Here is a 12,090-nt window from a genome sequence, read left to right as displayed (position 1 = left end):
CTTTTCATGTGACAACACTGAAGAAATTACACTTTGCTACAATGTAAAGTAGTGAGTGTACAGCTTGTATAACAGTGTAAATTTGCTGTTCCCTCAAAATAACTCACACAGCCATTAATGTGTACACCACTGGCAACAAAAGTGAGTACACCTCTAAGTGCAAATGTCCAAATTGGGCTCAGAGTGTCAATATCTTATGTGGCCACCATTATTTTCCAGCACTGCCTTAACCCTCTTGCGCATTGAGTTCACCAGAGCTTCACAGGTTGCCACTGGACTCCTCTTCCACTCCGCCATGAGGACATCACAGAGCTGATGGATGTTAGAGACTTTGTGCGCCTCCACCTTCTGTTTGAGCATACCCCACATATGCTCAATAGAGTTTTGGTCTGGAGGCATGCTGTGTCAGTCCACCACCTTTACCCTCAGCTTCTTTAGCAAGGCAGTGGTCGTCTTGGAAGTGTGTTTGGGGTTGTTATCATGTTGGAAAATTGCCCTGCGGCCCAGTCTCCGAAGGGATGGGATCATGCTCTGCTTCAGTATTTCACAGTACATGTTGGCATTCATGGCTCCCTCAATGAACTGTAGCTCTCCTGTGCCAGCAGCACTCATGAGCCCCAGACCATCACACTCCCACCACCATGCTTGACTGTAGGCAAGACACACGTGTCTTTGTACTCTTACCTGGTTTCCATCACATACATTGTAGCAAAGTGTAATTTCTTCAGTGTTGTCACATGAAAAGATAAAATATTAGCTAAAATGTGAGGGGTGAGTATATGTGATTTTATACTTGAGTTGCATATGAGATCAAGCAAAGAGGGTTCCAAAGATTGATTCCTTGTATGATCACTAGCCCTTTTGGAGGTAAAAAAGTGCTGTTTGATCTCATCCCATGATAGGAGGTCAGGTTGAGGTGAAAAGATTGGAAATATCACATGATGGAGTGCACTATTTTAATTTGGTGTTATATGTGCAAAGAAGATTTGGGAGTGATCACAGCTGTTTCCACTGGTGTTTGCAGTCACTATGGAGTGTTGGTTTTTTATTATTTATTTTTGGGACACTTATTTTGTATTTTTAGATGTGATAAACATAATATTCATTCTTTATGTATATTGAGGGTAGCACTACACCATATTTGCTTTTGGGTTAGTTTAAGCCCCATACACATGGGCCGAATGTCGGCCGACATTTGGCCCGTATGTACTGCAGCCAGCCCGACAGAACCATGACCGAAAAAAGTCTGTGACCAGCTCTTGGTCAGTGCTCTCAGCCAATGGCCCCAGCTCTTGGTCAGCGTTCTCAGCCATTGGCTGAGAGCGCTGACCAGAATGTTCTAACAAGGGAACTGTCCCCCTGTCAGAACACAATAGTACAGCACGGGAGAGCGCTGTACTAACATTGGACCTGAGCTGTCACTTTTTTTTCCATTCAGCCACTGGGTTGAATGAAAATAAAATAGCAGTGTGTACTAGGTGTAAACCAGGGTGAAGGTTGCGTACTCACTATAATGTTTGCCAAGTGCTGAGAACAAATATACAGTATAAAAAGGTTGTAGAATAAATAGCTATGGAAATTAAACTGAATTTTTAAGGTGCAAACACAATACAAAAATGTATATCAAAAATACATTTTATGTATACAGAAGTAGAAAAGATATAAAAATCCATCATATATTCAATAGAATTTCATAAATGCAAACAGACATATATGATGGATTTTTATATCTTTTCTACTTCTGTATAAATAAAATTTATTTTTCATATACATTTTTGTATTGTGTTTGCACCTTAAAAATCCAGTTTAATTGCCATACCTATTTATTCTTCAAATAAGGGATGTGGTTCCTACCTATGGCTGACAGGTAATTCAATTATTCTCCTTATAAAAAGGTTGTAATTAACAAAGTAATAATCAAACAAAAAGGAGGAAAAACGTCCTGGACAGCCACACTAATAAGCACTAAAGATCGGTGTGAAACGCATCATCTTCTACCTCGCTTGCTGTGGCATGCTTTTTGTGTGTTTTCTTTTTTATAATAAAAGCAATTTGCTTTTTGGAGTGCGGCTGTGCAGAATGTTTTCCTTCCTTTTTGCATCATTTTATGCATTGCCGGCACCCGTGGCTTTGGATCAGGTGAGGAGACTGCTTGATTAGTATCCTAGAGCGGTGATTTCTCTTTTTTAATAATCAAACAAATGGTAAAGATTACAATAACATATAATCATCGTTGTATTAAAGCTTTGGCGTGCTGTAAAAAAAATAAAAAATAAACAAAAAAAAAATAGTTTTCTAAATGCATTGTGGCATTATTAGGCTAATGATTAAATCAAGAAGCTCTCTGGTGAAAAATGTCTTCTTGTCATACATTCCTGGAAAATTGATAACCTGCTCTATCATAATGGGCACTGATTTATCACGTTAATTATTATGGAAGATGCTGATTACCTTCCCTGACACCTGCATACTGTTTTGTTGCAGGATGGTGATGGCTTCAGATATCTTTGCATCGATGGGATCCATAACTGACTCAATATTGAATGGCCCCTCCAATCTGTCAGCAACGAGAAGCATAGCATCTGTCAAAACAAAAAACAATCACAACAAGTTAAAGAAAGGTCAGCTTCACCATCCAAATGCCTGCATTAAAAGGTCACATTACGCATACAGCTTATTTTCTGTGTCCTGAATTAATTGTTTCCTGACAATAAATAGATGTGTACACAATATTACAAACACACCTGACACATGGTCGTGTACAAAATAGCTGCAGTTTAAGGAGACAGACTTTTTTCATTAAAATTATAAATCCATTAAATCTTAACTCTAAGTAGATATTAGTGCAGTAATGTTCTCATTAACAAGTATGAAGAATGGTATTTTTAAAGACAATTTGTGTAGGCACATGAATTTGATGTGATTCAAGCCTTTTGTGATTGCCTTAGGAATAGAGAGGGAAGCGATCTGGTATGCTACATGAACACGTAGTAAAACAAAACATGCTGTCAGAAGGAGAGAGCAGAGGGATAGCCTTTTGTGGCTCAGTCACTGGCCAAGCACAGGCCAAGGACAAGGAGGCATCTATCTTTAACTATAAGGCCCCATACACACGTCCGAGAAACTCGACGGGCAAAACACATCGTTTTGCTCGTCGCGTTCCTTATGAAGCCGCCGAGGATCTCGGCGAGCCAAGTTTCCTCATTGACTAACAAGGAAATAGAGAACATGTTCTCTATTTGGCCCGGCGAGATCCTCGTCGGCTTCCTCGGCCAAAAGTGTACACACGACCGGGTTTCTCGGCAGAATACGGCTCCGATCGAGTTTCTGGCTGAATTCTGCCGAGAAACTCGGTCGTGTGTACGGGGCCTGACAGGTAAAAGTTGGAAAAATAAGTCTCAGTGAATTTATCAAGACCTACTTTTTCTGTAGAAATGAAGGGAACTTAGCTAAACCTGACCCGTACACATACTACTTTTCAGCACAAATCTTGCATCTAATCAAATGGCCCAACCCATTATAACAAACAAATGGCTGATCATAGAAAAATAAAAAAAATGAGTCCAAATCAAACCTACATTGTTATATTTAGTTACCCATATCTAGCTGAAATAAAACAAAATTAATAGTGAAAGATTATAAAGAAACCGTGCTTGTGCATAAACAAAATATGTAAGAATATTTGACATGTGTAAAGCAGCAACTCTACCGTAAGATACTCAACACAGTAATTCCAAAAATCACAACATATTGAGCTGCGCTAACAAAATTTGTAAACAAAATACATGCCATATAATCAAATGAGTTAAATAATGTGCAACATATATAAATAAAAAAATTGTCAAATAACTAAATAAAAGCATAAATATATATAAGTCCGCGTGAGGGAAGAATCTTCTTCTTACAGTGGTTGTAAAGCCACTATGTCTTATTCCTACAATCCACTGTGTTACATTTAATGATGTGCCCCAGTGTATGTGTTGTTTAAAAAATATGCCGCTTTATATCTTATTTTATAGCAACGCTTGGCGCTCACATAACTGCCTGTGGCTTTCCTCTCCTAATCTGATAACTACAGCGGGAGGGGCTGAGATTCCCCCACTGATGTTAGCTGGGAGGTGGGGAGGAGAGGAGGAGACCAGCGAGTGGTCACGTGAGCACCACTATGAAGTAAGGTATAAAACTGCATATTTTTTAAAAAGCACCTACACTGGGGTACATAATTTAATGTAACAAAGTGGAATACAGGAATAAGACAGTTATTTTAGCAGCAGGAGGGGAGGGGCCAGGAGTAGATCAGCACTGTCACTAGCTGACAGGCAGGGAGGGAGGGGAGGGAGAGGGGAGAGAGGAAAGACAGCGGGATGATGGAGGCACATAAACTGACCATGGTATCAGGAGATCAGCAGCCATGATAAACGTGGTCAGTTTACAGGGGGGAGGGCAGCACCAAGCAGGATCAACCAGGTATTTTAGATTATACAAAGGGACAATTTACACACCACAAGTTATGTTCTATTACTGAGGCTTAAGGAACAGTGAGGAAAATAAGTATTTGAACACCCTGCTATTTTGCAAGTTCTCCCACTTGGAAATCATGGAGGGGTCTGAAATTGTCATCGTAGGTGCATGTCCACTGTGAGAGACATAATCAAAAAAAAATTCCAGAAATCACAATTTATGATTTTTTAACTATTTATTTGTATGATACAGCTGCAAATAAGTATTTGAACTCCTGTCTATCAGCTAGAATTCTGACCCTCAAAGACCTGTTAGTCTGCCTTTAAAATGTCCACCTCCACTCCATTTATTATCCTAAATTAGATGCACCTGTTTTAGGTCATTAGCTGCATAAAGACACCTGTCCACCCCATACAATCAGTAAGAATCCAACTACTAACATGGCCAAGACCAAAGAGCTGTCCAAAGACACTAGAGACAAAATTGTACACCTCCACAAGGCTGGAAAGGGCTACGGGGAAATTGCCAAGCAGCTTGGTGAAAAAAGAGCTGGGACCACCGTTTCCAAGGTTACTGTTGGTAATACACTAAGACGTCATGGTTTGAAATCATGCATGGCACGGAAGGTTCCCCTGCTTAAACCAGCACATGTCAAGGCCCGTCTTAAGTTTGCCAATGACCATTTGGATGATCCAGAGGAGTCATGGGAGAAAGTCATGTGGTCAGATGAGACCAAAATAGAACTTTTTGGTCATAATTCCACTAACCGTGTTTGGAGGAAGAAGAATGATGAGTACCATCCCAAGAACACCATCCCTACTGTGAAGCATGGGGGTGGTAACATCATGCTTTGGGGCTGTTTTTCTGCACATGGGACAGGGCGACTGCACTGTATTAAGGAGAGGATGACCGGGGCCATGTATTGCGAGATTTTGGGCAACAACCTCCTTCCCTCAGTTAGAGCTTTGAAGATGGGTCGAGGCTGGGTCTTCCAACATGACAATGACCCGAAGCACACAGCCAGGATAACCAAGGAGTGGCTCTGTAAGAAGCATATCAAGGTTCTGGCGTGGCCTAGCCAGTCTCCAGACCTAAACCCAATAGAGAATCTTTGGAGGGAGCTCAAACTCCGTGTTTCTCAGCGACAGCCCAGAAACCTGACTGATAGAAGATCTGTGTGGAGGAGTGGGCCAAAATCCCTCCTCCAGTGTGTGCAAACCTGGTGAAAAACTACAAGAAACGTTTGACCTCTGTAATTGCAAACAAAGGCTACTGTACCAAATATTAACATTGATTTTCTCAGGTGTTCAAATACTTATTTGCAGCTGTATCATACAAATAAATAGTTAAAAAAATCATACATTGTGATTTCTGGATTATTTTTTTTGATTATGTCTCTCACAGTGGACATGCACCTACGATAACAATTTCAGACCCCTCCATGATTTCCAAGTGGGAGAACTTGCAAAATAGCAGGGTGTTCAAATACTTATTTTCCTCACTGTATATATATATATATATATATATATATATATATATATATATATATATATATATATATATACATAATTTTTTAAGATTACAACAGCTTTAAGTGCTTACACAATTATATCAGCATAGTAAATGTCCATCAACAATAGCTAAAAACATCTGTGTGTAAAACCACCACCTCTTTTGGAAGAAAGGCATGCTTACCCTTACCAGCTGCAAATGACCCTCTACTCAAAAGAAAGCTCATCAAGGTTCAAAACGAAACAACTAGGCTATAGGTCATCTGGAACAACTCTAAGGGGCAACCCAAGGGCCAAGAAGTTTTATGGTGGTCCTCAGCAAAACATCATCCCACAGGAATTTGCATAGGGACATGGAAACAAAGCACTCGAATAGTGTAAAATTTTCTAACTTGATTTATTAAAGATTTTAAATTGCAATTACATCAAAAGAATAAATATAGCACCATACCACATCAGCACACAGCTTCCCCCTACGTGTTTTGTCACAAGTGACGCGTCCAGGGCACGGGCGCCATGCTGCACCATCACCGTTTTTATCCTGTATTTTTTATCCTGTTTTTATCACTGTATTTACCTATCTCTACCTGTCTAGAAGACACAATTTAATTTCACAAATTTTATTCCTAAAGATAAGAAACTTAATAAAGAATAACAACATTAGACCAATAATCAGTATTCTGAAGTAACACAATACTCTAACTGCAAATATCAACATATAGTATGCCTTAAAACTAATTTATCTATGTTTGCAGTACAGCCTGCTCTCTGCACAGGTTATGTACTGCACAATGATGTTATCACTGCTCTTTCTACAAGGTAACATCTGGGTTTGCAAAGGCATTTGGTGCACAAAATGTGGACTTGTATTATTTGTGAATATTAAGGAATATATATATCTTTCAGAAGTGGGGACAGGTACCTGTCAAAAACAGGTACCGACTCCCCCCCAGAAAGGTGCCAAATGTGGCACTGGTGGGGGGGGGGGGGGAGGTATCAGATTAACAGAGCTTCCACTTTTGGGTGGAAATCCACTTTAACTAATGACAATATTATTGCTGAACAAACAGGCTCATAGCTGTAATGTAAAGTAAGTCCATAAGAGGTATGAGAGCTGAAGTGGTTGATAACAATATAGAAACAACCCGGTACACATATACAAACATATCAAATTCTACTATTTATTGACACATTTGAGAAAGCAGGCACCAAAGAAGCCAATGGCACCAACCTCGCTGAACAGGCTGCATACATTTCAAGGCTGGTTGGATAGAAATGCCTTTTGGCATGTAAAATAGCCCCCCATATATGTATTTCATCTGTGTGGTTAAATTAAAAAGTAATCAGCCTTTACAGTCCCCCAGCAATTGCTTTTTCATCAATAAATCAATTAAAATGAAGCAAATTATGTTTGCTAAACTAGAAACATAAACTTAAATAATAGTTCTCATCTGTTGCTAACTTCAATGCATCAACAATAATCTGTCTCATGTAAATCATAACATTGAAATCATATTTTAGCCCTAACATTATTTAACGAGTTTTATGTTCAATTATGTTATACTGATAAATAAGGACTAATAGTACTAAACATTCTATTTTTTTAACTGCTTAGACTAAAAATTGTGTAAGCCATTACGGTACTCACTGGCTATCTAGAATAGTTTTCTTGTTCGCAATTGTGAGACAGTTAACTGCTACAGGGTCTGGTTCCGTTCTGCTCACTGAAAATCCTCTAACTTGGATGTAATGTTGTTTGTTTATATGCAGCACTTTCTAAAAATGTGGATTTTAGCTTCGAGATGTGTCTGAAAATATACCTAAAATGATAGTTCATCTTATCCAACTCCTCAGTGTGCTTTAGGCTTATCTAAGTACAACTTGCTATGCCCTAAAGGAAGTTTTCCTGAGACATGCTTTATTTTATATTTAGACTTTTTTACACCCTCTCGTAGGCTGCAACCTGCTGCTGTGCACCCACATTTTTCGGCACAGAAATTGCAGAAATTGAGAGCAGTGTTTTTTGCCTGCCACTCACTAAAGTACTTACTTTAAAAAAATGTTAAACATACTGGGCCAGATTCACAGAAGAAATACGCCGGAGTATCTACTGATACTCCGGCGTATTTTTAAATTTGCTGCGTCGTATCTTTAGTTTGAATCCTCAAACCAAGATACGACGGTTTTGGCTTCGATCCGACAGGCGTACGGCTTTGTACGCCTTCGGATCGTAGGTGTAATACTTCGGCGCCCGCTGGGTGGAGTTTGCGTCGTTTTCCGCGTGTTAAAGTATGTTCCCGTGTTAAAGTATGGCCGTCGTTCCCGCGTCGAATTTAAATTTTTTTTTTCGTAAGTCGTCCGTGAATAGGAAAGGACGTAACTCACGTCCTTTCCTATTCACATTGTGGACAGTCAAGAGCCACCAAAGATCATTGCCAACCTAGCCTAAGTTATTTTAATTTTATACATCTTTATATAGTAGGAATTTTTATGCTCTGCAATAATAAGGACCATGTGATCAGACACATGTATAGGTCCAGGAATGAGGATTGTTAACTGCTCTAATGACAAGCAAGGTTAGTAGGGCTTATTCATCCTTTAGTTCTCATGGCTAGTGGCGGAGCAGTGTGCATGTTAGACATGTGTGTTCCCGTTCATAACTAACGAACTTGTTAGTTTTTGTACATTCGTATCAATTCGAACATCCAAAAAGCTGAAAGACCCAAAATACGAAAATTACGGAATTACGAATAAGCAAAATAACGAACAAGCGAAAATACGAACGTATGATTGGACAATCTTACTAAAATACGAAACACCGAAAAAGCAAAAGAACGAAAATAACATCTATAACGAACGATTTGCATTCCGTATTTTAAATCCTTTGTCTGTTCGTATTTTCATTCGTATGTTCGTATTTTCATTTGTGTGTTTTGTAAATCCGTTTCTTTGTCTCTTCGTAATTTTGTGTACTTATATCGTTCTTTCGAATGGGCACTGGGCAGTGTAGTTAGTGAGTGATTACTTAATATCTTAGCCAATCAGCTTATCTCTTTTGTGCTGAGTCACATTGTACAGTGTAAAGCCTCGTACACACGATCAGACTTCAAACAAACTTTTCCGTGGATTTTTGTCTGAAGGGAGTTGGCCTGACTTTTGAAACCGAAAAAGTTTGTCCGATAGAGCGTACACACGGTCAGATTTTTTGGAAAACGCTAATTTTGGCATTTGTTGGCAGTCCGACCGTGTGTACGGGGCTTAAGAGAAAGTATATCTTAATATGGATTAGCCGCGTATTGCTATGTATTTATGAAAGTACAAAATTACGAATCCATTAAACGAAAATTATTATCTAACAAAATTTCGAATTTCGAATCAACGAAAATAAATTAGAGAAAATACGAACGGGTCCGAATAGGAAAACTTGAGTCCTACGAAATTACGAATCTACGGAACGAGACGAAACGGAACAAAAAAATACGAAATTTTTTGTTGTGCAGACGAAACGGAACAAAAAAATACGAACATTTTTGTTGTGCACATGTCTAGTGCATGTATATTATTTGGTAGGTACATTCCAATTCACACTGTGATCAATGATACTGCAGAAGTCAGGGCATATTTAAAAACTTGCTAAAAACAGTCAGAAGATTTTAACTTTCTCATTGTAAAACAGAATCCCTACAAACCAAAATACCCATATTAAAAAGGGTCTGAAAATACAGGATCCGTTTAATCCGCTTATACTCAATCAGTAAAATAAAAGGAGCAGACTTTTCTTCATGATGCACCAAAGTAATTTATTTTTATTGTAGTTAATGTAAAATGAGACCATAATCTCAAACGAACATCTGGAATAGACCGGCAAAACTGATGCTATACAGCAAAGGGCACATTATTATCAAAGAAAAATGCATTCATAAATTACAGAGTCAATCTCTTCTGTAAAGGAAGAAAGAATGAAAAGGGTGATGTGTGAATATTGTTGTAGAAAATTATTTCATAAATTTAAGTCTGGTGTTCTAAATGCTTCAGTTCTTTCACCAATTGCATAATATTTTAACCTCTTTTATATATATATTTTAACAGGCTCTTTTAGAGTAATAGGCATTATATATGAACATTACATAACCGGAGCATACTGTATATTAAAGAATATTGTTCTAGTTGGAATAAACATATTTTGTTTCAATTTGGATTAGTTCTTGTCCTCAAAAATAGGTTGCTTGTCACATTTATTTTTCTCAGACACCCTATAACTGTTACCAGTTACCATAGACACTGGTTATTGTGTGCCTTGGTAAAAGGGACATTCTTGTGCCTAGATCAACCATTCTCAAACAGAGTTCAGCGGAACCCTAATATTCCTACAGAGATTTGCTTGGGATGGCTGATTGACTTAAAAGAGTCAGTGGCACAATACCTATAATATTTTTAGCTGTTTCTAAGGGCTTGTTCACACTTGACTAAATTTCTAACGCTTAAAAAAACGCTCCTATATCTTTAGTATGGGCATTAGACTCGCCGGAATGAGCTTGAGTATGGGCATTATACTGGCATTTTAGAAGCATTAATGAGAAATAAAAAATGCTCCTCAAATGCCCTACGGGCAGTTTTGAAGCGTTTGAGAAGTGTTACGGCGCATTAAAACTGCTCCACAAATGCTATTCTATTACCGTTAACAAACTAATCTTAAGGTCCCGCAACCACACTGCAACTGCCTGCCAGAGAATTTGCGAAGCGTTTCTATAGACTTGAATAGGAGGCGTTGAAAAGCTTCAAACGCTTCCTCACTCAACATGAGGCTTCAATTTTGAAGCGACATGATTCTAGCGCTTCGTGTTTTGATAGTGTGAACAGCACTGTGTGCTGTTCATTGTATCATGTGCATAGGCATTTGAGTGGCGTTTTTAATGCCTCTCAAATGCCTGCTTTTAATGCCTGTGTCAACTCAGCCTAAGGGAGGCATTCTGATCACCACGGTAAAGGGGGCTTGCTTCCCACTGACCACAAATTATTTGTTTTTAACCGCTTGCCGACCAGCCGCCATCATTATACTGCGGCAGGTTGGCTCGATCCTGCGGACCGTCGTAGCTGTACTTTGGTCCCTTTAAAGCTTGCCGACCCTCGAACATCCACCCCATGTGGACAAGTTAGGGCGACCGATCCTGTCAATGAGGGGGCACATCAATCTGCAACAATTATAACTTCGGGACTACAGTCAGTGTCGTTTTCTCTCATGTCATAAAGCACATCCCAAAATCACGTGCGGCATTAAAGGGGTTGTAAAGGTTCGTTTTTATTTTCTAAATAGGTTCCTTTAAGCTAGTGCATTGTTGGTTCACTTACCCTTTCCTTCGATTTCCTTTCTAAATGTTTTTTTTCTTTGTCTGAATTTCTCACTTCCTGTTTCTCCTCAGTAAGCTTTCCACCATAATCCGAGTGGTGGATAGTCAGCCAGAACAGCTTACTGAACACCTTACTGAGGAGGAAGTGAGAAATTCAGACAAAGAAAACAAAGAAAAAAAACATTTGGAAGGGAAATCGAAGAAAAAGGTTAGTGAACCAACAATCCACTAGCTTAAAGGAACCTATTTAGAAAATAAAAACCGAACCTTTACAACCCCTTTAAGCAGCAAAGTACATCGTGACTAGGTTGCGTGCATGTCAGGTTGCTCAGGTTTAAGCTCTCCTCCCACCCGACTTCCTCCCTTACCACCTTCCTCATGCAGGATTCCACACCGGCCACATCACGCTACCCCACTTGACCTACAAATGCAGGAACCTGCTTTCAGCCCTATTGAACTTGTTAAGGGCAAGTTTTCAAATAAACGTTGTTTAGTGTATAATTTGTCCACGCATACCAAGTTTGAACTCCCTAATACCCTCCGAGGAATTTTCCCTTAAATATAAATCAGTCAACCTAGCTATTCAAGCCATCATTAGCTTAGGAGTAGGACACATTCAAATTCCTACCTGCCTATCGAATCAAGTGGAAAGGTTTGTTTTACTCTGCCACTAAATTGACATTTGGCTCTAAAAGCAGCCCGTGGTTGTTCCATACATTTGGAAATGTAAAGTGAATCCGCGCAACAGAACCAAGGTGATAAATATATGT

General features: G+C 39.1%; 1 protein-coding gene across 1 annotated transcript in view; it reads right to left on the bottom strand.

Annotated features, from left to right (window-relative positions):
- Positions 1–12,090, bottom strand: part of GPC6 (glypican 6) — a 921,045-nt gene that overhangs the window by 167,331 nt on the left and 741,624 nt on the right. The window contains exon 5 of the mRNA XM_040336093.1: positions 2,452–2,582. Coding sequence (XP_040192027.1) covers positions 2,452–2,582 — 131 coding nt within the window. The remainder of the gene's footprint in view (positions 1–2,451; positions 2,583–12,090) is intronic.

This window comes from Rana temporaria, chromosome 2 (assembly GCF_905171775.1).
Source record: "Rana temporaria chromosome 2, aRanTem1.1, whole genome shotgun sequence".
In the NCBI taxonomy this organism is placed as follows: domain Eukaryota; kingdom Metazoa; phylum Chordata; class Amphibia; order Anura; family Ranidae; genus Rana; species Rana temporaria.
Note: the sequence above shows the minus strand (reverse complement) of the source record. Positions and strands in the feature narration are given on the sequence as shown.